The sequence below is a fragment of the Sus scrofa genome, chromosome X (assembly GCF_000003025.6).
Source record: "Sus scrofa isolate TJ Tabasco breed Duroc chromosome X, Sscrofa11.1, whole genome shotgun sequence".
NCBI lineage: Eukaryota > Metazoa > Chordata > Mammalia > Artiodactyla > Suidae > Sus > Sus scrofa.
The window spans coordinates 6268250-6293431 of NC_010461.5; the positions used below are offsets into that span (position 1 = coordinate 6268250).

General features: G+C 49.7%; 1 protein-coding gene across 1 annotated transcript in view; it reads right to left on the reverse strand.

The window, feature by feature from the left end:
• GPR143 (G protein-coupled receptor 143) overlaps positions 1-8405 on the reverse strand; it is a 34359-nt gene extending 25954 nt beyond the window's left edge. The window contains exons 1-3 of the mRNA XM_021080271.1: positions 8123-8405; positions 3347-3456; positions 2188-2270 (exon numbers count right to left, since the gene is read on the reverse strand). Coding sequence (XP_020935930.1) covers positions 2188-2270; positions 3347-3456; positions 8123-8390 — 461 coding nt within the window. The 5' untranslated portion in view covers positions 8391-8405. The remainder of the gene's footprint in view (positions 1-2187; positions 2271-3346; positions 3457-8122) is intronic.

Consider the following 25182-nt stretch of genomic DNA (forward strand, 5'->3'; position numbering starts at 1 on the left):
AATCAAAAACTGTTAAGCTTCAAAGATACCATCAAATAAATGGAAAGATACCCTATTAAATGGGAGAAAATATCTCTAAATCATACACCCAATGAGGTATTTGTGTCGTGGATGCATAAAGAACACCTAATAACTCAACAATAAAAAGACAATCGGGCCAATTAAAAACTGGGCAAAGGACTCAAGGAGTTATTTCTCCAAAGCAGGTATATAAATGGCCAATAAGCCCGTGAGAAGATGCCCCCCATCATTCGCCATCAGAGAAATCAAAACCACAGTGAGATACCACTTCCAACATGGCTAACATCTCAAAAACCAAACCACACACAGAAAATAACAGGTTGTTAGCAAGGACCTGAAAAAATTGGAACCATCATCGTACAGTGTTGGTGCAAATGTAAAATGTTTCAGCCTTTTTGGAAAACAGCTCAGCCGTGGCTTTCAAGGTTATACAGAGTTACTCAGTGACCCAGGAATTCCACTCTGAGGTGTACCCCCAAAAGTATACAGTGAAAACCTAAGTCCACACAAACACCTGTAAGCAAATGTTCATTGTAGCATTATTCCTCAGAGTCAAGACAATGGGAAACAACCTAAAAGTCCATTGACTGATACATGGATAAAATGTGGATAATGAAACAATGGAATACTATTCAGCAGTGAACAGGAATGAAGTACTGATTCATGCTACAATGTGGATAAAACTTTTTTTTTTTTTTTCCTTTTTCTAGGGCTGTTCCCACGGCATATGGAGGTTCCCAGGCTAGGGGTCTCATTGGAGCTGTAGCTGCCGGCCTACGCCAGAGCCGCAGCAACATCAGATCTGAGCCACATCTGTGACCTACACCATAGTTTATGGCAACGCCAGATCCTTAACCCACTGAGCAAGGGCAGGGATCAAACCCCAAATCTCATGGTTCCTAGTCAGATTCATTAACCACTGAGCCACGAAGGGAACTCCAGTGTGGATAAACCTTGGCTATAGAAGCCTGAGTTTAAGCCGCCAGATATGAAAGGCCACATAGTGTATGATTCCATTTACAGGACAAATCTAGAGACAGACAGATGTGAAGTTGCCAGGCGGGGAAGGGAAGATTGGCAATCAACAGGAATTTGGGGGAAGAATAAAATGGCATGGAACCAAAGAATGTTGAAACAACACACACACACACAAAGTGGTGATGGTTGCATAATTCTGTGAATATGCTAAAAAATTGATTTTATATATTTAAACAGGTAAATTTTATAAAGCTATTAAAAAAAAAAAAAGCAAGGGCTCCATGCAGAGGGGACCCCCGCCACGAACTTGGTGGGTTCAAATGCCTCCTTGGCCACTGAGACACAGACCCTGCCCTCCCAATTCTCTTTGGAACTGAGGTTCCATGTGTCTCTGCTCATTCACACACAGGCACATCCCGGATACAACCCCAGCACCCGGTTACCAAATGCCTGTCATGTTCACTTCTCCCAGGGTCTCCATGAGGTGGGTACTGTTTTACGGCTGAGAAAACACAGGTTCAGAGAGGTTTAGCACCATGCCAACAGTCACACAGCTAGTGAGTGACACGGCTGGAATTTGAACCCACCAGGGTCGAGGCACTAACCTTCCTGCATTCCTGCCAGGCGGCTCCAGCATTCTTGGGCTCCGTGTTTAGCATGACGTATCCATACATGTGTCTAAGGATTTTTTTTTTCCCTAAACTTTTAAATACCATCAAAATCTTTTATATTCATGCCAATTCTTTTTTAGGATTTGTCTAGTTCCAAATATTTAATTTATGGAAGTACCTGTTAACAGGCTTTTATTTTTTTTATGTTTTAATTTTTTCTTTTTAGGGCTGCACCAGCAGCATGTGGAAATTCTCCGGCTGGGGTTAAACTGGAGCTGCAGGCCTACACCACAGCCACAGCGACCTAGATCCTTCACCCACTGGCGGGGGGGGCAGGGATCAAACGTGCATCCTCATAGATATGAGTCGGGTTCTTAACCTGCGGAGCCACGATGGGAACTCCTCTTTCCGGGATTTTAAAATGCTCAACATTTTGATCCTGCCTTCAAAGGTTCTGATCAGCCGTGTCTGCCAATGGCAAACAAGACCCCTGGAGCGCTCAGCTCTCTCCAACCCGCCCTGGGGAAACCAGGCAGGGCAGGAGGCCGGCTGCTTCCTCTGCGTACCTCAGTCCCGCGATCTCCGGATCACCAGGTAGGCGTCGACTGCATAGCAAAACAGCCACCAGAAGCAGGCGCTGTAGAGCAGCTGGATCCACGTCTGTAACGGGGAAGAGCCGGCATCAACGCTCCCGGGCGCGGACTCCAGACTGCCCGGCCCGCGAAAAGAGCTGGCCCACGCCCGCTTCCTCTGACGTCAGGAGGCAGCGCGTGAAAGCCCTCAGGACGCACGTGGACCGTCTTGGAAGCCGAGGCCGGGAGGCGGCCCCGGCGGGGCGTGCGCCTTTGTGCCCAGTCTGGTCCAGCGAGCCCTGCCTGGCGCTGCCCTTGTAGGCCCGGAGATAAAGGGCTCAGATGTGCCGCTTGGCCGGGCAGGAGCGCCCAAGGGGCCTTTGAACCAGACGCTCTTTTGCGGAGAACCAAGGAGGGTGGGCGGGAAGGGCCCTCTCAGCAGAAGGGGAAGGCGGGGGGCGCACATTAGACGGGCACCGGCGCTATACTAAGACCCACGCTCCAGCCGGAGGCAACCGAGGGGAGCTGACATTCTGCCGCAGATCGAGGGGCAGCTTCCGTGCCCTTTGGAGGTCGTTATCTTGGTGGACACAGCACTATGCACACACACGGAGATATATTTAAGTATATACTTCCTTAAGCATACAGCCAGTCAATAACTGCTTTTTTCTTTGGCCAGCTTTTTTTTTTTTTTTTCCCCCTTCTTCTTTTTTGGCGGACCCGCGGCATGTGGAGTTCCCGTGACAGGGATCAGATCCCAGCCGCAGCCGCGCAATGCCGGATCCTTAACCTACTGTGCCGGGGCCGGGGATCGAACCTGCGTCCCAGTGCTCCCAGGACACCAGAGATCCCACTGCGTCACAGGGGGCTCCATCTAAGGTAATGATGTTGTGTGTGTTTAAGGGTTGGGGGTGGGGGGGTAAACACACTAGCGCAGAGGCTCTCAAACTTGAACGTGCGTCAGAGACTACCCCCCCCCCTCCCCGGCGCCGCCCTGCCCCTAGCTTGCCTCAGGGTTCCTGCTCCGAGGGAGCACAGCAGCAGCGTCTCTGAGCTTATGCATTTCTAAGAAGGAGGGTTGCTGGGAGGGTTGGGAGCACAATGAGGACACAGACTAACAGGAGCAGAGGGGAGGGGACATGAGACCCAGGGAGGCACACTCACTGCAGTCCCCACGCAGAAGGCAGCCGGCCACACGTCTGTGCCATTCACGTCGGAGATGTGGTCCACGAAACTTGGGAATCCTAACCACACCGAAGACCGGACTATGATACCTAAAGGAGAATTGGGTGATGCTTTGTACCTGGTCCTATTTCCAACCTAAAGCTGACTCGCTGACTCTGTGAAAATGGTGGGCGGACTGGTGGACAGATGGATGGACGGGTGGGTGGGTGGATGGATGGATAGGAAGGGAGAGAGAAAGACGGGAGGAAAAGATGGGAGAGAAGGAGGAAAGAAACACAAATTGGTGTGTGCAGAGACAGAGAAGAAAATAAGAGTCAGAAAATAATTATCATCGTCGGGAAGCAATCCTCGGCACTTGATGTCATCATTAGCCGAAGTCGTGTCTTTTGTTGTTTTTGTTTGTTTGGCACTTAGAAGTGATTATGTGAATAACAATCTGTACTTCTTGGCTATCTTTTTATTATTTAATTTTTATTTTTTACTTTTTACAGCTGCACCTGCTGCCTGTGGAAATTCCCAGGCTAGGGGTCAAATTGGAGGTGCAGCTGCCAGCCTACACCACAGCCATGGAAATGCCGGATCCCAGCCAAGTCTGGGACCTATACTGCAGCTTGCGGCAACACCGGATCCTTAACCTGCTGAGGGAGGACAGGGATCGAGCCCACATCCTCACAGACGCTGTGTTGCATTCTTAACCCACTGAGCCACAATGGGAACTCCCTATTTTTTTTTATTTATTCATTTTTTTGGCCTCATCTGCAGTGTGCAGAAGTTCTAGGGCCAGAGATGGAACCCTTACCACAGGAGTGACAATGCTGGATCCTTACCCACTAAGCCACCAGGGAACTCCTTGGCTATCTTTGTAACGTCCAAGTTAACTCTTCCTCACATAAAAAAAAAAAAAAAAGCACATTCTGCAGTTGAAAAAGACAGTTCTTTCATTCTTCAAAAAAGTACATTTAAGGAGTTCCTGGAGTTCCCTGGAGGCTCCATGGGTTGAGGATCTGGTGGTTGTTACTGGCTGTGGTGGGTGCAGGTTTTGATCCCTTGGTGGCCTGGCATGCTGCGGGCACAGCCAAAAAAAAAAAAAAGTTAAGATTTTCTCAAATTAGCTCTTGATAATCTGCTTTTGACTTTGATTATTTGTGAGTTTCCTTGCTATTAGATCTAAATATCTAATTCTCCTGATAACAGTACGCACACCTAAGGTATATATATTAGGGTTCTGGCTTAGGTGATGCCATAGCCTTTGCCTAAGTATATACCATGTAACACATGCTGGAGGGCAACTGTGAGCAGTCGTTACACCCAAATGCAGTGTGTCTACCTAGCCTACTAACTACATACCGTGTAATACGCTACCAAACATATAGTGTGTGATACACCACTAAAGGGAACCATGAACACTAAAACCCTGAGCAATAGTTTCTCATTCTCAAGCACCAATCAAAAAAATAATGCTTGTCTTATATCTCGTGCTTTGCCATTTTCGGTACAGAGCGCCACCTCGAGCTCAGTCAACACCATGATTTTTGTTTGTATCTATAAGAGGTGATGGATGTTTACTACGCTTACTGTGGTCATTTCATGAGACGTGTAAGTTAAGTCATTATGCTGTACACCTTAAACTTCCACGGTGTTGTGTGTGTGTCAATTACATCTCAGTACAACTGGGAAGAAGCCATCCTATGAGATAGGTGTCTGTATTTCTTATTTTTCAGGGAGGAGGTCTGGTCACCAAGCCTTCCCCTGACGTCTGCTTCTGCTCATTTGCTCAGAAGGTCATGCACCATCCTTCTAGAGGCCAAAGGATGTACAAGCAGTAGTTCACTGACCCTTGAAAGATGTGTTGGCGCATCTCCAGAGTGTATTTCCAGATAGTCAAGTGACAGAAACGAAATTATGATTAAGATGCTTTTCCAAAATGCTTCAGACTCAGAAAGAAAATCGATTTTTAAAAATTTCTGATTTTTATACAATGTTTTTTGGTTTTTCTTTTTTGCTTTTCAGGGTGACGCCTGCGGCATATGGAAGTTCCCAGGCTATGGGTCCAATCAGAGCTACACCACAGTCACAGCAACGTGGGATCTGAGCAGAGTCTGAAACCTACACCACAGCTCTCGGCAAAGCCAGATCCTTAACCCACTGAGCGAGGCCAGGGATCGAACCCGCATCCTCATGGATATGAGTCGGATTCGTGTCTGCTGTGCCACAACAGGAACTCCCTTTATACAATTGTTAAAAGTTATATTCTATTTACAGTTATGACAAAATTTGGCTGCATTCCCTGTGTTGTACAATACAGAATTTTTTTTTTTTCTTTTGGGCTTCACCCATGGCATGTGGACACTCTCGGGCCAGGGATTGAACCCACACCAGAGCAGTGACCTGCGTAGCAGCAGTGACAATGCTGGATCCTTAACCCACTGAGCCACCAGGAACTCCAGAAACATCAATTTTTAATTTAATTATCCTGCACCAAATTGATGTTACCACTAATAGGAAGTGTTGCCTCCTGTCTTACTCCTCAAGTCTGAGAAACTGACTAGAGGTTCCACAGCATTGAACCGAAGTCAAGGTTCTTGAGTGCCTCTGATCACAGGAGTGAGAATAGGAGAACTAGGCCCTGGGACACACAGCCACCTGTGCCCAGACACCTGCTGCCACCCCCTCGGGGCCCGGAGGTGGAGGTCACTGCAAAGACCAACAGCCTTTGGCTGCCGTGCAAACATGACTGAAAACAGAATGGCCAGCACCTGCCAGCCCATTACAAAACACGGACAGGATCTGGATCCTGATTCAAACAAACCTACTGCAAGACAGCATGTAGGAGACAACTGAACATATGCCAATGATCCGCGGCTCGGATCCCGTGTTGCTGTGGCTCTGGCGTAGGCCGGCAGCTACAGCTCCGATTCGACCCCTAGCCTGGGAACCTCCATATGCCGCGGGAGCGGCCCAAGAAATGGCAAAAGAACAAAAAAATAAAAAAAAAAAAGAAAGAAAGAAACTTTTTCAGGGCATTCGCACTGTGGCACAGTGGGCTGAGAATCTGACTGCTGCGGCTCTGGTGGGTGGAAATGAGTGTTCAATCTCTGGCCCAGGAACTTCCATATGCTGTGGGTATGGCCATAAAATTAAAATTCTTTTTTTAATTAAAAAAAACTTTTTGCAGTTCCCGTCGTGGCACAGTGGTTAACGAATCCGACTAGGAACCATGAGGTTGCGGGTTCGGTCCCTGCCCTTGCTCAGTGGGTTCACGATCCGGCATTGCCGTGAGCTGTGGTGTAGGTCGCAGACGCGGCTCAGATCCCGCGTTGCTGTGGCTCTGGCGTAGGCGGGTGGCTACAGCTCTGATTCGACCCCTAGCCTGGGAACCTCCATATGCCGCAGGAGCGGTCCAGAAATGGCAAAAAGACAAAAACAAAACAAACAAAAAAACCAAACTTTTCCAAAATAAAACGTTAAAATGGTCAGCAATATCTAGCTTAGAGGTCTGTAAAACATGCCATGCTTAGTAGAAAGCAGAGGTCAGCAAGGTTTCTGTAAAGGGCCAGAGAGAAAATACTTTAGGCTTTCTGGGTCATGCCTTTCCTGTTCAACATGTGCTTCTGCCCTGTAGGGCATAGATCGCCCCCCGACAACGCACAAACGCGCGGGGTAGCTGCTTTCCCATAAAACTGCACTTAATGATGCTGACATTGGACTTTCATGGAATATTTACCCGCCAGGAAATTTTCTTTGGATTAAAAAAAAAAAACAAAAACACTTGAAAATGTAAAACCATCCTTAGTTCATGGGGCATACATGGAGAAGAGGCAGCAGGCAGGATTTGGCCTGGAGGCTGTGGTTTGCCCGCCTGGTATAAAACCCAAACTTGGAGATCCCCTGTGGCACAACCAGATCTGCAGGATCAGTGGTGTCTCTGCAGCACTGGGACGCAGGTTTGATCCCTGGCCCAGCGCAGTGGGCTGAGGATCCTGCATTGCCCTGGCTTCTGCTTAGGTCACCACGGAGGCTCCTATCCTCCAGCCATATGCCGCATAGCAGCCAAAAAAAGAAAAAGAAAGAAAGAAAAAGGTGCCCAGACACCTGCTCAGCAGCGTAAGCTGCTGCCACCCCCTCGGGGCCCAGAGGTGGAGACCCCTGCAAAGACCAACAGCCTTTCGCTGCCGTGCTCATTGTAAATCCATACCCCGCAGAGCAGCCAAAAAAAGAAAAAGAAAGAAAGAAAAAGAAAAAAAAAATCTAACTTAAATATATAAATAAGTAAATGGATAAAAATTTAACCCATATATATATATGTCAGATCTTCTTCGTGATTCTGCTAAATCGTTTTGGAAATGGCTGTGTGTAGGCTGTGTGTGGCCGCCCAAATATTAACTGTTAGTCTCTCCCTGATGGAACAATTACGGATCCATTATATTTTCTGCTTTTTCCCTAACAGCACTGGCTAAAGTTTCCCTAGGAACTGCAATAACAAATACATCAAACCGTTTAAAACCATAACAAAAGCAGCAAAGGTCCTTTGAAGGAACTTTTACCGCCGATGAAACTTTACGTTTGCACAGCCTCCTGTCGACCCGTCCATTCCCCCCCCCCCCCCCCCGGGAGATGAGTCCTTACCTGCGAACCCACCGGTCCCAAGCTGGGGCCGCGCGCCCTCAGCCGCGCACGCACGGGTCCCCCACCCGCGGGCTGCGCGCCCGCAGCCGCGCACAGACGGTCTCCCACTCGCCGGCCGCGCGCACTTACCCAGGCAGCCCAGCAAGTCGCAGGCGGCGGCGGCGCGCAGGATGCAGGCGGAGGCCGGGGCGCGGGAGGAACCCGGCGGGGATGCCGAGGGGACCCCGGGGCCCGCGGGCCGGCGCCTGGGCAGCAGCTGCAGGAGACCGAGTGCCAGGCGGAGCGCGCCGCTGCCCAGGCACAGCGCGTGGAAGGCCCGCGGCTGGAAGCTCAGCACGAGCTCCGTGGCGGCGTCCCGCGTGGGGCAGCAGAAGGTCCCCAGGCGCGGGGAGGCCATGGGCAGTGCTGGGGATGCGGCTCGGGTCTGCCGGGTCCTCGCTGGCCTGCCAGGGTCATGTGCCCGGCCGGCTGGGGGAAGGGGGCGTCATGTGTCCTGGGCCTCCCCGTCGCCCCCGCCCCAATCCCCCGCTCAGGCCATAGAGGCGCCAGGCTCGGTGGGGGCCGTGCGCCTCTGCAAACCCACGAGGGCTCACGAGGGCGATGCTTGGTCGGGAGGCGGGGGAACGGGGGAAGGGAGCGCCATTCCGGGAAATCAGCTTTCATTCCCTGGGGTTGATGCTGCAGCATCTAGAGCCCACAGTACTGCCATCGCGTTTTAACTGAACTTACCGGAAGGCACGCCTCGTGCCCGATCTGCCCTGTTTGAGACTCCGGCATCCCCAATTTTGATCTGTTTATGAGCAACTGTGACTGCAGCGACGGGCGTTAACATAGCGCAGTTGTACGGTCTCTCTCCCCTAGGAGAACAATCCCTTAGACCTAGGATTTTTGTTTAAAATCAAAGAATCCTAAAAAAATTTCTTAAATCAAAACATGGTTCATTTACAATGAAAACCTCTTAAAGGGGAAACTACTTTGCCTAACCGCGCCCCACCCCCACCCCACATCGATTATTGTACATTTCAGGTCTCAACAATGGAGGATTAAGCTTTGCACATTGTAAATTAGCTTGCTTGCTTGCTTGCTTTTTTTGTCTTTTGTCTTTTCAGGGCATATGGAGGTTCCCAGGTTAGGGGTCAAATCGGAGCTATAGCCGCCGGCCTACACCACAGCCACAGCAACTCAGCCACAGCAACTCGCAGGATCCGAGCCAGGTCTGCGACCTACACCACAGCTCACTGCAAAGCCAGGTCCTTAACTCACTGAGCAAGGCCAGGGATGGAACCTGCGACCTCATGGTTCCTAGTTATTTCCATTGCACCACGGGAACTGCAAAAATGAGCTTTCAAGCGTGATTCTGTTTAGGAAATTCTGTTTAAGGTCATTCAGAGTTTCCTAACTGCTTTAATTTACCAATGAATTCATGATACATGGACAATCATGCTTTGTCCTATATCCATAAAAGCGTCAAAATGATATTAGTAATGATGAAAACATACTGAGTGAAGTTTTTTTTTGTGGTTTTTTTTTTTTAAAACTCTTTAAGGATGTCCTGTTGTGGCTCAGCGGTAACCAATCCAACTAGTATCCATGAGGATTCGGGTTTTGATCCCTGGCCTTCCTCCATGGGTTAAGCATCCTGTGTGGCTGTGGCTGTGAGTAGGCTGGCAGCTGTAGCTCTGATTTGATCCCTAGCCTGGGAACGTCCACATGCTGCAGGTGCAGCCCAAGAAAGAAAAAACCAAATTTAAAAAAAGCTCTTCAAGGTTGAAAACAAAAGAGCCCCCTCTGGGCTATGGCTTTATCCTCCGTCATGTTCCATCACAAGTGACTGGATAGAATTCCCTGTGCTAAACAGCAGGATCTCATTGCTTATCCACTCCAAATGCAAACGTTTGCATCTATTCAACCCAGATTCTCAGCCCTCCCACTCCCTCCTCCTCCCCTTTGGCAACCACAAGTCTGTTCTCCAGGTCCATGAGTTTGTTTCTTTTCTGTAGATAGGTTCATTTGTGCCATATATTATATTCCAGATATGTGTATCATATGGTGTTTGTCTTTCTTTTTCTGACTTAATTCATTTCGTATGACAATCTCTAGGTCCATCCATTTTGCTGCAGATGCCATTATTTTCTTTTTTATGGCTGAGTAGTATTCCATTGCGTACATCTTCTTAATCTATTCATCTGTCAATGTACATTTAGGTGGTTTCCATGTCTTTTTTTTTTGGCTTTTTAGGGCCACACATGCGGCCTGTTGAAATTCCCAGGCTAGGGGTCCAATCGGAGCTACAGCTGCCAGCCTACACAACGGCTCACAGCAACACTAGATCCCCGACCCACTGAGCGAGCCAGGGATTGAACCTGCATCCTCATAGATACTAGTCGTTACCGCTGCCCCACAATAGGAACTCTCTCCATGTCTTGGCTATTGTGAATAGTGCTGCAATGAACATTAAGGTGGATGTATCTTTTGGAGTATAGTTTTGTCTAGATATGTGCATAGGAGTGGGATTGCTGGATCATATGGTAGTTCTATATTAACTTTTCTGAAGAACCTCTGTACACTTTTCTATCATGGTTGTACCCAGGTTGTATTCCTTTAAGGGAATGTAAACGGGCTCCCTTTTCTCCATGCCCTTCCAGCATTTGTTATTTGTTGACTTATTAATGCTGGCCATTCCTCTTCTCTTATTGAAGCTTTGCAAGCAAGCCCTTCCATGCCCTCCCAGCCCAGTGTCCAGCTGGTTTTCCACCACCAGCTCTGCAGGGTTTTTTTGGTTTTTTTTTTTGTCTTTTTGCTATTTCTTGGGCCACTCCCACGGCATATGGAGGTTCCGAGGCTAGGGGTCGAATCGGAGCTGTAGCCACCGTCCTACGCCAGAGCCACAGCAACTCGGGATCCAAGCCGCGTCTGCAACCTACACCACAGCTCACGGCAACACCAGATCGTTAACCCACTGAGCAAGGGCAGGGACCAAACCCGCAACCTCATGGTTCCTAGTCGGATTCGTTAACCACTGTGCCACGACGGGAACTCCTCTGCAGTTTTAAGTAAGGCAAAGTTTGGGCTCAGCTCCTCAGCTGTCCTCCTGGAAAACCATAGTTCTAGGGACCCACGGAAGGCAGCCAGGAGCCGCTTCTAGGGACCCACGGAAGGCAGCCAGGAGCCGCTTCTAGGGACCCACGGAAGGCAGCCAGGAGCCACACTGCCAGAGAGAAGCAGAGCCTTTGGCAAAGAGCTGCCATGTCAAAAGCATCTGCCCCCTGTAAGCAGGGGCAGCTGACCCCATACAAGTCAGAACAGGCCCACGTCATCAAAACCTTATCCACCCTGCAATAGTACACACCTGCTTGTAAAAACCAAGACTATTTGATTCTAACAATATCATAGAACGACTCCCCAGATGCTGATTTGTGAGTCCCTGAGAAAGCGTAAGGCTTGCTATCATTTTGAACGGTTCATCTTCTCTTTCCTTGGGTCTTGGAAAGCAGAGGTCACTTCTGGACGTTCGTGTGTGGAATATGCTTTAAAAATTAAAAACCACGGAGTTCCCGTCGTGGCGCAGTGGTTAACGAATCCAACTGGGAACCATAAGGTTGCAGGTTCGGTCCCTGCCCTTGCTCAGTGGGTTAACGACCTGGCATTGCCGTGAGCTGCGGTGTAGGTTGCAGATGCGGCTCAGATCCCGTGTTGCTGTGGCTCTGGTGTAGGCCAGTGGCTACAGCTCCGATTAGACCCCTAGCCTGGGAATCTCCATATGTCTCGGGAGCGGCCCAAGAAATAGCAAAAAAAAAGACAAAAAAAAAAAATAAATAAAAACTAGGCGTTCCCGTCGTGGTTCTGCGGAAATGAATCCGACTAGGAACCATGAGGTTGCAGGTTTGATCCCTGGCCTTGCTCAGTGGGTTAAGGATCCAGCATTGCCATAAGCTGTGGTGTAGGTCACAGACGAGGCTTGGATCTGGCAATGCTGTGGCTGTGGCATAGGTTGGCAGCTACAGCTCTGATTAGACCCCTAGCCTGGGAACCTCCATATGCCGTGGGTGCAGCCCTAGAAAAAGACAAAAAAATAAAATTAAAAATTAAAAACACGGGAGTTCCCGTTGTGGCTCAGTGGGTTAAGGACCTGGTATAGGTCACAACCTAGGCTGCCAGGACTTTTTCAACCAAGAAATTCCCCATCGTCCGCAATTCACAATTTGCTTGCTACTCCCATTTGACCAGCTCTTACTCCAAAGCAGATTCTGATTCTGACTGAGGAGGTCTGGGGTGGGGCCTGAGACTCCACGTTTCCAGCACACTCCTGGAAATGTGGCTGCTGCCAGTCAGCGGCTTCTACGTTGAGTAGCCAAGGCCCTAGAGCTTGGATCTCAATCTGAAACAGGAACGGGAGGAGTTCCCATCGTGGCTCAGCGGTAACAAACCTGACTAGTATCCCTGAGGTTGCAGGTTCAATCCCGGCCTCGCTCAGTGGGTTAAGGATCCGGCGTTGCCGTGAGCTATGGTGCAGTTCGCAGACGAGGCTCATATCCTGCATTGCTGCGGCTGTGGTGGAGGCCAGCAGCTGCCGCTCCAATTCAACCCCTAGCCTGGGAAGCTCCATATGCCATGGGTGCAGCCTTGAAAAGATAAAAGAAAAAAAAAAAATAGATGCAGAGAAACTGACCAGCATCCTAAGAGCTGTTCTAAAAGCAAATGACGAGTCAGGGATGGAAGTAGGAGCTTAGGAGGATGAGCAGCGTTTATTCTTCTGGGTCTGAGGGTCCCAGGGAGTGAGAAACACTTGGGACTCGTGTTTGAAACAGAAGCCAGGATGCCGGAGGAAAAGGAAGCTCATGGTAGAGGAAGAACACAGATAAGCTCAGGGGAGACCACAAAAGCAATTTTGTGTTGAGCGAATGTTCTGGCAGTGTTCTCAGGTTGAAAATGACAGAGCGTTCACTCTGGTCTAGATAAAAGATGAGGCCAGGACAGTGACGAACTCCCCCAGAAGAAGCTTTTTGTCACAGGCGAGCATCTTCGTGGCCTGCCATGGATGTCCACCTCCTCAGACACCGTTTTACGAGAAAAGGAAACAAAAATACAGGAAGAGCTGGTTGTGCTGTGCATAGTTAATGCTGTTATCGCTAAATAAATGTTTAATGACAAAGAATGGAGCCACCCACCAATAAATGAACCAGCGTGAGTTCTTACAGAGACTTCGATGGTGCGTTATGTCTAGGAAGGTGTTCTCAGTGGAAAGCCACATTTTGTGCTTTTTGGATGTGCGTGAAAGCAGGGGTGATTCTGCATGTTCATTCTTGGTGACAAACCATGATGCCCACAGTTACAGGTCTAAAGACGGTTTTTCGTAATGAGGATGCCGGCATCTCAATTCACTTTATCCCAAAGGATGACATTTGGACCTTTCACTGCAAAAGGAGAAAAAGTTTTGTTTTTTGTTTTTATCTTTTTAGGGTTGCAGGTGTGGCGTATGGAGGTTCCCAGGCTAGGGGTCGAATCAGAGGTGCAGGCCTACACCACAGCCACAGCAACGCAGGATCCGAGCCTCGTCTGTGAACTACATGGCAATGCCAAATCCTTAACCCATGAGCAAGGCCAGGGATCAAACCCACATCCTCATGGATGCTAGTCAGATGCATTTCCGCTGTGCCGCAATAGGAATTCCAAAATGTTTTTGTTTTGTATGAAAATTTCCAACACCCCAAAAGGAATGTAAGGATTTTGAGACCTGATGCTCAGCCGTGTATGTGAGGTCAGTTGACTGACACTCAAGGCCAATTAAAAGCAGACTCTTTTGCAGTTCCATCATGGCTCAGTGGAAACAAATCTGACTAGGAACCATGAGGTTGTGGGTTCGATCCCTGGCCTCACTCCATGGGCTAAGGATCCAGTGTTGCCATGAGCTGTAGTGTAGGTGGCAGATGCGGCTGGGATCTGGTTTTGCTGTGGCTGTGGTGTAGGCTGGCAGCTGCAGCTCCAGTTCGACCCCTAGCGTAGGAACCTCCATATGCTGCAAACGCAGCCCTAAAAAAAAAAAAAAAAAAAAAAAAAAGCAGACTCTTTATCTACTGTCTTTGGAGCGTCTGCAGCAGTGTAGGTGTCAAATCCTACCCACTAGACCTCCAGGGAACTCCCTAGAATCAGATGCATTAAGAAACAGTGCCTAACAGGACAGCGTCAGCTTTGCAGCCATCAGATAATGCGTCTGTCAGCTAAGTCATCTCAGCCTGGGAAGAGGTGAGACTGGAGCCAGCCGCGGAGAGGAAAGGGTACAGTTTGTGTTCTGAGAGGAAGAAGAAACTAAACTGAGTATGAGTTCCTGACTGCCTTCCAGGAGGTGGCTGTATGGGGCACTTAGGTCCACGGCACTCTTGCCTCCACCCTGTGGGCATCACTTTATCTCTAGTCTTCGTATGAGGCCCAGGAAGAGGTCAGGGAACTTGTCTGAGGTCAGAGAGGTGGTGGAGCTGAGAGCCAACCCCAGCAGGCAGCTTATGCCCTAAGCACCAGCAGGAAACTGGAGATGCATTTCCTGTCCACATAAATGTCCACGAACTGGTCAAGAAGTCCGCTTTGGGAGTTTCTCTTGTGGCTCAGTGTGTTAAGAACCCCACATCGTGTCCATGATGTGGGTTCGATCCCTGGCCTCGCTTAGTGGGTTAAGGATCCGACATTGCCACAGTTACGGCTTGGATCTGGTGATGCTGTCGCTGCGATGTAGCTTGGCGGTTACAGCTCTAATTCGACCCCTAACCCAGGAACTTCCATGTGCTGCAGGTTCGGCCCTAAAAAGACAAAGAAAAAAAAAAAAAAGGAGAGGTCCACTTTTGAGGAGCTGGAAGCAGGTCGCCGAGTTTGATGCCATCTGACTGTAATTTCACTTTCAAGGAAGTGGGGGGGTGCGGAGCAGGTGAGGTGAGTGGGATGGACACAGAAATACACAGGTGAATATTTCCAACTTTGTTTACGTTTCGTTTCTTTTTGTGGCGCACTCCACTAATACAGTGACATGAGATGACTTTTATTTCCGAGTGGGCTCTAGGCTCTGGAGTTCACACACGCCTATGAGACTGTCAAATTGTCCAGCCTCAGGTATCTAACAAGGAATAAATCTGCTCCACAACCGTGGGCTTTGGCTCATTTGGAAATGACGGCTTCGCTGGCTCTGAAGCGGCCGTGGGCAGGGAAGAGGCCACCCACGTGAACTTCAGGGGCTTGGCTCGCTCTGAGAAGCCCTGCGTGTTGGAAGATACGGTGCCCTCATGTGCCACTGGCCGTGGGCACAGTAGAAACATTTGTGTGGTACACACATCAGCACACCAGCTCAATATCGGAGGGACCGCAGGGCGCTCAGAGAAAGTGTGGGCCAGTCAGTCCTCGAAGGGAGCCCAGGGTTTATTTTATTTTATTTTTATTTTTTTGTCTTTTTGCCATTTCTTGGGCCGCTGCTGTAGCATATGGAGGTTCTCAGGCCAGCGGTCCAATCGGAGCTGTAGCTGCCGGTCTACACCACAGCCACAGCAACACGGGATCCGAGCCACGTCTGCAACCTACACCACAGCTCATGGCAACGCTGGATCCTCAACCCACTGAGCAAGGCCAGGGATCAAACCCGCAACCCCATGGTTCCTAGTTGGATTCGTTAACCACTGAGCCACAACAGGAACTCCACCCGGGGTTTAAATGAGACGGCTCTTCCCCCCAAGTCTTCAGGTCTCACCGTGTAGCCTTTGCTTGAACATCTCCAGGAAACTGTGTGCACAACCTCAGTCTATCAAACTTGTGACAGCTCTTTAGTCTATCCCGGGGGTCAGAAAACTTAGTCTTTTTTTTTTTTTTTTTCCAGTCACATCTGCAGCACGTGGAAGTTCCCAGGCTAGGGGTCAGATTGGAGCTGCAGCTGCCAGGCTAAGCCACAGCCATAGCAACTTGGGAACTGAGCTGCATCTGCCAACTATACCACAGCTCACAGCAACGCCAGATTGTTAACCCACCAAGCAAGGCCAGGGATTGAACCCACATCCTCACAGATACTAGTTGGATTCATTTCTGCTGAGCCACAAGGGGAACTCCCAGAAAATTTATTTTTAAGAAGCCAAATATTGGGAGTTCCTACTGTGGCACAGGGAAAATGAATCCGTGGGTTGGGAATCCAGCAGTGACATGAGTTCTGGTGTAGGTCGTAGACTCGGCTTGGAGCCTCTGTTGCTGTAGTGCAGGCCGGCAACTGTAGCACCAATTCGACCCCTAGCCTGGGAACTTCCATATGCCACGGGTGCGGCCCTAAAAAGAAGAAAAAGAGGAAACTCCAATATTAAATATTTCAGCCTTGGCAAGCCTCACAGTCCTCATTGCAGTTACCCAGCACTGCTGGGGGAGCCCCAGAGTAGCCACAGGCAGAAGGTAAGTGAATGGTGTGGCCTTGTACCAATAAAGCTTTATTTACAAAATGGGACGGCTGGCCCTTGAGCTATACTTTGTCCACCCTCGTCTGCTCTTTTGTGTCAGACTAATAAGAAATATGTGTGGGCTTCTGTGATGTGTATTTGCTAGATTTTTAAAGAGTATTTGATGTTGTCTTAGAAAACAAGAGAAACTGTGAAGAAGCAGGTGGCCACACTAGACGTGGTGTAGGTAAGCAGGGCACATGGGAGCTATGCATGGATATGGAGGGACTGGAAGAGACATTAGTGAGGTCTGACAGTGGCCATCGCTGGGGACACCCATGCTGGTTTCTGAGGGCTTTTTTTTCCCTTTTTCTTTTTCAGACTGCACCCATGGCACATGGAGGTTCCCAGGCTAGGGGTCCAATTGGAGCTGCAGCTGCCGGCCCACACCACAGCCACAGCAACGCGGGAGCTGAACTGCAGCTGCAACCCACACCACAGTTCACAGCAAGGCTGGATCCTTAACCCACTGAGCGAGGCCAGGGATCCAACCTGCATCCTCATGGACACTAGTTGTGTTCTTAACCTCTGAGCCACCATGGGAACGCCAACACCTATTCCGTCATCTGCCCGAACAACACAGCTAAAGCCCGTGGTGCCTGAGCTACAGCTGTGGCTGGCATGCTTGCTCCAGGGTCTCCGACACAGCCAGTGGTATTGATGGCAGGTACCTTTTACTTCTGACCTCCCGGCTCACCTTCAGTTGGGGTCCTCCTGACCGCACAGTCAACAGGGCAGGCTGCCGTGTCAGAGACAGAGACGGAGACACAAGCCCATCGCAGAACTCGAGATGAAGGGAGCGTGGCCCTTTCCCTCAGCTGGCATCCTGCCCTGAAGGCATCCATGCACCCACCTTCCCCCTTTCTCTCAGTGCTTTGAATTGACTACGGGTGGATTTGAGCATCTCAATCTGCTCTCAGGGTAGCCTGGCCAGTTTTGAACTTGGTGGCTACCAGTAAACCAAAGTGATTTTCCTCGGAACAATTTGGCATCGTAAAACCTAGTGTGAAGAGTCAGGAGGAGGAGTTCCCGTCGTGGATCAGTGGTTAATGAACCCGACTAGCAACCTTGAGGGCGGGAGTTCGATCCCTGGCCACGCTCAGTGGGTTAAGGATCCGGCATTGCCGTGTGCTGTGGTGTAGGGGTGTAGGCCGGTGGCGACAGCTCCGATTCAACCCCAGCCTGGGAACCCTCCATATGCTATGGGTGCAGCCCTTAAAAAAAAAAAAAAAAAAAAAAATTCTGAAATCAAATGCAATTTATTTTTTTAAAGCTATTGACACAATCATTCCTGCGGGCCTTCTTCTACAAGTCTAACGACGCACAAGTGAAGGATTATCGTAATCAATGCACTTTTGAGGAACTTGCTATGTGTGCCTGGAAGAAATCTCTCTGTTATAATAAAATTTCTCCCACTTTTCAGACAGCCGTCTTCCGTTACTTCCCGTGATTTCCGCTACTAGTCAAAAACTTCTACCTTCCTTGAAGTTCAGTCAGATACATTCAAGGGCAATAAATATTTTGGCCAGTGGCCAGTGAAGGAATTTCCAGCATGTGAACCAGCAGCCCTCCTCCCCCAAAGAAGCTGTGGCTTCCGTTTCCCTGCAGCACCGGGATTATTTCAGCTCTAAGGATGCACAGGTGGCTGGTCCCTTTCTCCTCGTGTGTGAGGTTGTGATTGAATCGGGGGTGAGAGGGAGGGAAGGGAATCAAATGTATTGAGCGCCCACAGACTCCCTCTCCTGGCTGTCGTTTTTTTTCCATGGTTCTCAAAGGAACAGCTGGGGAGCTCGTTAGAAATTCAAGGTCACCAGGCCTTCTCTGAGGGCCTTGTAGAAGTCTCTCTATTGTCTTTTTAAATTTTTTCGTTATTTTTTATGGCCACACCTGCTGCATAGGGAAGTTCCCAGGCCAGAGACTGAATCTGAGCCCGCTGCCACCCACGCTGCAGGTGCAGCAATGCTGGATCCTTAACCCACTGCACCAAGCAGGGGATTCAACGTACCACCCCAGAGACCTGAGCCACTGCAGCTGGATTCTTAACCCAGTGCACCACAGCGGGAACTCCTCTCCACTATTCCCCCCCGCCCAAAAGGTGCCATTTGAAGCTAAAAAATCATTTATTCCACAGTCACACCAATGATATAGTGAAGTAGCAGAAAGTTCATCCTGCATTTGGGAAAAGCCGTACATTCCAGGATATCACTGGAATTGCCTGTGTAGAATCATTTTTTGCTGTTTGGAAATTTCTTTTTTTGTTGGGGGGGAGCTGCCTCAAGGCATGTGGAAGTTTCTGAGCCAGCCAGGGACTGAACCCCAGCCACAGCAGCAAGCTGAGCTGCTGTAGTAACAACGCCAGATCCTTAACTTGCTGAGCCACAAGGGAACTCTGGAAAGTGCTTGTGCTGGTTTTCACTAGAATCACCTGGATGGTATGTGGGACCTAGGTATTGCATGTCTATGCTGCAATTTAGTTGGCAAGGCTGTCCCTAAGTTACAAGCAGGTTGGGTCCCAGAAGGCAGGCAAGGTTTGAAAAAGGTGTTCCCCCAAGATGATGCTACAGACACAGGTAAGGCTGCCAGGCTGGCTTCAAAACTCCTGGTCTCTCGGGAGCCCCAAGCCCTGTCCCCACCACTGACCCCCTCCCCTGACCTGAGCTCTGATCTCTGGCCCTTGACCTGAGCTGAGAGTCACCCAGGAGTCCTCCCTCACCTCTCTCCCTCCTCCCCTCCATCAAGTCTCCCTAATTTTGATTTTTTTTTTTTTTTTTCTCTTTAGGGCTGAACTCACGGCATATGGAAGTTCCCAGGCTAGGGCACTGCTGCTGCTGGCCTATACCACCGTCACAACTATACCAGATCTGAGCTGAGTCTGCAACCCACACCACAGCTCACAGCAATAGCCAGATCCTTAACCCACTGAGCGAGGCCAGGGATTGAACCTGCATCCTCATGGATTCCATTCAGGTTCCTAATTCGCTGAGCCACACAGGGAACTCCCTAAGTGTGAATTTTGGAACAGCAGTCAAGCTTTTGTTCTCTCTGAAAGGCCTGGGCATCTTTCTCCATAAAGCAGAGGCCCTGCCTAGTACCAGAGACCCCAGGGGGAGAGGATGAATCCTGGAGCCATCATCCTAAGGCAGCCACTGAGACCTTGGGTCCCTGATTAGATGGCAAGATCAGCAGTGACCACAGAGGACTTACAGCCCCACCACCCATTCCCCGGGTAACAGTGTTTTGTCTCTGCTAAAGAAGTCACCACTCTTAAAAATCCTTCCTGAGAATGAGGCCCGGTTCACCTGGCTAGTAAACCTGGCTCCGGGGAGTTCCTGTCGTGGCTCAGTGGTTAACGAAACTGACTAACATCCATGAGGACGTCGGTTCAATCCCTGGCCTCACTCAGCGAGTTAAGGATCTGGCGTTGCTGTGAGCTGTGGTGGACGTCGCAGATGCGGCTCAGATCCTGTGTTGCTGTGGCTGTGGTGTAGGCTGGCAGCCGCAGCTCTGATTCTACCCCTAGCTTGGGAACCTCCATATGCCACCAAAGCGGCCCAAAAAGACAAAAAAAAAAAAACAAACAAACAGAAAACCCCCCAGCAACCTGGCTGCAGCTTGGCCTGCGTTTGTAGTTTCCAACCACTAAACTTCAGAATGGTTTGATCGGGTGTGCTGGGGAGTCGGCCCACTGCTCAGCGCTCTTTCTCGATGCCATGCCTGCCCTCCGCTCCTCCCTCAGCCATCGGCTGCCTCCCCTGACTGCAGCCTGAGGACAGGTGCCCATCTCTCTCTCAAAGGCATCCGAAATCTTCCTGAGGGCTTCCCCGGAGCGGTCCCCACTGGGCTGGACGGCGGGACCGGGCTTCCCCAGGCACCACCGGGGATCCGCAGATAACCCTTCGGCTGCTCCTCGGGCAGCACTTAGAACCACCAGCAGGAGCTCTGGGCTTCAGCCAGGCCTCTTCAAAACTAGCAGGACGAGTCCCATTCCCCGTCCTGAACACCGTGGAGTGGTTTCCACATCTGCAAAGCAGACTCATGGTCCCCAGAGGTGGCGGGTCCTAACCCCGGGGACCTGTAAGTGTTACCTAGTTGGAAACAGGGCCTTTGCAGATGTGATTAAAGTAAGGATTTTGAGGAATTCCCAGTTAAGGATCTGACATTGTCACTGCTGTGGCATGGGCTCGATCCCTGGCCGGGGAACATCCACAGGCCATGGGCATAGCCAAAAAAAAAAAAAAAAAAAAAAAGGAAAGAAAAGAAGAAGCATTGGAGACAAAGAGATGGTCTTTGAATTTTCCAGGTGGATCTTTAAGGCAAACACAAGCGTCCTTACAGGAGGGCAGCAGAGGGACGTGGACCCAGATGGAAGAGGAGGCCGTGTAACCGCAGAGGCTGGAGCCGCATCACCGCAAACCAGGAACACCAGCAGCCCCCTGAAGCCGGAGGGGGTCAAGGAACAGATTCTCCCCTGGAACTTCCAGAAGAGGGAGGACCCGCCAGACCTCAGGCCTCTCCAAGGGACAGAAGTTCTCGCTTTGTGTTTGTTTTCATTTCTGGCCACCCTGCCACTTACGGAGTTCCCAGGTCAGGGATCAGATGCGAGCTATGGTTGTGACTGTTGCTGCAGCTGTGGCAACATCGGATCCTTAACCCTCTGTACGGGGCTGGGGGTCAAACCTGCGTCCCAGCGCACCCAAGACGCCGCCGATCCCGTGGCGCCAGAGCAGGAACTCCAAAAGTTCTCTGAGTAGTTCATGTACTTTGTTATAACAGCCCTAAGAAGCTAACACAACATCCCCAAAGCATCACAGAGTCAACCTGCCCAAGCGAAGCTCAGTATTGCCTTCCTCTACCTGTTCTTCTGCCTCAAATTCCATTTCTCAGCTGCTCACTCTGCCAGAACCCCAGGAGTTGTGTTGTTTGTTTGTTTGTTTGTTTGTTTAATTTTCCCACTGTACAGCAAGGGGGTCAGGTTATCCTTACATGTATACATTGCAATTACAGTTTTTCCCCTGTTTGTTTGTTTTTTAAACGTGGCTGAGGACCAGGGAACCAACCACATCACAGCGGTGACCTGAGCCACAGCAGTGACAAGGCTGGATCCTTAATGCGCAGCTCCACACGGGAACTCCTCCAGGAGCTGTTCTGACAGCCCCCGACCCCCAGAATCCGCACGCACCCTGGAGTGCTGAGTGGAGAACCTCTGTGCTCATTCATGAGACTCTGCCTCTCAGTCCTGAGGCTTTCAACTTCCCCAGAAAGAACATTCCTCTGCTCCTGGGGTCCCCACCTGATGAACGGCCGCCCCCACTTCCTCTGAGCCAGGAAGACACTAGCTCAGTCATTCCAGCCTGGATGTGCTTTGAACTACTTCAGAGAAAAATACGGGGCAGGGGTGAAACAAAAGAGTTCTCTTTCTGTGTCCGCCTGAAATTTCCAGGAGCAAAGATGAAAGCTTTTGAAACATTTCACCGACCCGTTCAGTTAATCCCCCCCCCTTTTTTCTTTTCTCTGTGCTGCTCTCTCTCCTGCTGAACCGTTTGCAGTTAAAAGCCATTTGCATTTAATTGTGCTCTAATTGTTTCAGGAAGCTTCATGATTTTTTTCCTTCACAGCCAGAGTCAATGTTTCATATTTCTTGCATCCTTCACAAGACCTCCCTGGTGCTGGGCAAGTAATAGATGCTCATTGGCTAATTTATGTATTTATTTATTTTTTGTTTAAAAAAATAAAAAATAGGCTGTAGGGCCGCCACCCGCAGCATGTGGAGGTTCCCAGGCTAGGGGTCTAATCTAATCGGAGCTGTAGCCGCTGGCTAATTTATTAAAACCACCACAACAACAACTGAAAAACAGCCAATAGCTGTCTAAAGCTGTACTGTATTTATTTACTCTTTTTGTTTTTTTAGGGCCGCACCCAAGACATATGGAGGTTCCCAGGTTAGGGGCCCAATCGGAGCTGCCGCTGCCGGCCCACACCTCAGCCACAGTAAAGCAGGATCCCAGCCGCATCTGTGACCTATACCACAGCTCAAGGTAACGCCAGATCCTTAACCCCCTGAACGAGGTCAGGAATCAGACCTACATCCTCATGGATGCTAATTGGGCTCCTTAACCACTGGGCCACAGTGGGAACTCCCTAAAGCTGTATTTGAAAATGTAAAAAACGTTTACAATAGTAGCTGCAGCTAAGTAGAGAGGATTCATTTTTTGACCAAATCTCTGAAAGTTGGTTCCATTTGCTTTTGGTCCATTTACTCCCTGTTGATAATGTGATTTCATTTCACCCATCTCCTTTCTATCAAACCAAATAAGCCTCAGATTTGAAAAAGTGGCACACACACCTGAGGCTACTGAATGCCTAGGTGTGCTTCACTGGTGATGCTCCACAGATCCAGATCCACAGATCCAGATCACCCTTGTGTCTTTTTAGGAGCACACGCGTGGCATATGGAAGTTCCCAGGCTAGGGGTGGAATCGGAGCTGCAGCTGCCAGCCTACACCCCAGCCGCAGCAACGCCAGATCTGAGCTGCGTCTGCAAACCTACACCACAGCCCATGGCAACACCAGATCCTTAACCCACTGAGCAAGGCTAGGGATTGAACCCATGTCCTCATGGATGCTAGTCAGATTAGTTACTGCTGAGCCATGATGGGAACTCCACCCTTGTGTCTTTTGAGCAATGAAGATACATGTCCAAGAAGCTAGAATCTACACAGAGCAAATGTGCCTGGGGGTTTCTGAAAGTACAAAAGCTAGATTCTGACAAACACACTCTCTGAAATTGTGACTGGCTTGTGAGTTCTTAGAAAGGAAAGCACTGTCACCCCTCGTAAGTCCACACTGCTTCAGTGTCACATTAAGTACTTCCAAAGGGGTGCAAGGCTGAGAAACTGGGGCTATGCCTTGCAGTCACAAGACACTGATATTTGCACGAGGCCATTCATTTGTGAAATGTCCTGATACAGAGGTCTAGGTGTGATGGGACCATGGCAGCTGTGCTCAACCGTATAATCCCAAGGATGCTGACCCGGAGTTCCCGTGGTGGCTCAGCGGAGATGAACCGACTAGTATCCATGAGGATGGGGGTTCGATTCCTAGCCTCACTCAGTGGGTTAAGGATCCGGTGCTACTGTGAGCTGAGCTGTGGTATAGGCTGGCAGCTGCAGCTCCCATTCCACCCCTACCCTGGGAACTTGCTTATGCAGCACCTGTGGCCCTAAAAAAGAAAGAAAGAAAAAGAATGTTGACGGAAGGAATCCGAGGGGCTGGGTGGAGGGCATCTATCTCCCAGCAGGCCACTCAAGTCTTGGTCCAGTCCCTTTCAGCATGTCTGTTAATGTCAATACGGCTTCATAATCAAATGATGCTAAGTTAAAAAGGATGCCTGGGAGTTCCCGTCTTGGCACAGTGGTTAACGAATCTGACTAGGAACCATGAGGTTGCGGGTTCGGTCCCTGCCCTTGCTCAGTGGGTTAACGATCCAGCGTTGCCATGAGCTGTGGTGTAGGTTGCAGACGCGGCTCGGATCCCGCGTTGCTGTGGCTCTGGCGTAGGCCAGTGGCTACAGCTCTGATTCGACCCCTAGCCTGGGAACCTCCATATGCTGCAGCAGCGGCCCAAAGAAATAGCAAAAAGACAATAAATAAATAAATAAATAAAATAAAAATAAAAAGGATGCCTAATGTGAAGATTAAAAACAACAACAACAACAACAAAAAACAACTCAGCAAAATGATGTTTGGTGAGGACGAAGGCAAATTTACACCAAAGTTCAAAGAATGACCATATAACCCTTCCAAGAGGCAGATGGGTGATCTGACAATGATACAATGCATGTAAAAGGTTAAAGGTGACTTTGGCGGTGATTGATGGAGACAATGACTTCACTCTTTCCTGAATCCAGGGCTCTGAATTTCAGCACCAGCTAAGAGCTGAGATTTAAGTCAATACCAGTTTTGTGGGGGAGGCAGCACTATTTTGGGGACAGGGCACTTCCAAACATTCCAGGTACATTTACATGGTCCTTTGTATTTTGGTTGATTATATCCATTCCCCCCCCTCCCCCGCCACCTTTGTTTGTCTTTTTAGGGCCACACCATGGCATATGGAAGTTCCCAGGCTAGGGGTCAAATTGGAGCTGCAGCTGCAGGCTACAGCCACAGCCCCAGCCACGCCAGACTGTTAACCCACTAAGCAAGGCTAGGGATGGAACCTGAGTCCTCACAGATACTAGTGGAGTTGTTACCGCTGAACCACATCTGTAGCATATGGAAGTTCCCAGACTAGGGATTGAATCTGAGCTGCACTTGCTAGCTACGCCTCTACGCTGGATCCTTCAACCTACTGTGTGGGGATGAGGACAAGACCAGTGGCCTCTGCAGTGACCAGAGCTGTTGCAGTACGATTCTTAACCCAATCCACCACAGTGGGAACTCTATTTCTACCTTTTATTCAGTTTTTTATTTTTATTTATTTATTTATTTATTTATTTTGCTATCTCTTGGGCCACTCCAGCAGCATATGGAGGTTCCCAGGCTAGGGGTCCAGTCGGAGCCGTAGCCACCAGCCTATGCAAGAGCCACAGCAACGCGGGATCCGAGCCGCGTCTGCAACCTACACCACAGCTCATGGCAACGTCGTTAACCCACTGAGCAAGGGCAGGGATCGAACCGCAACCTCATGGCTCCTAGTCGGATTCGTTAACCACTGTGCCACGACGGGAACTCCCAGTTT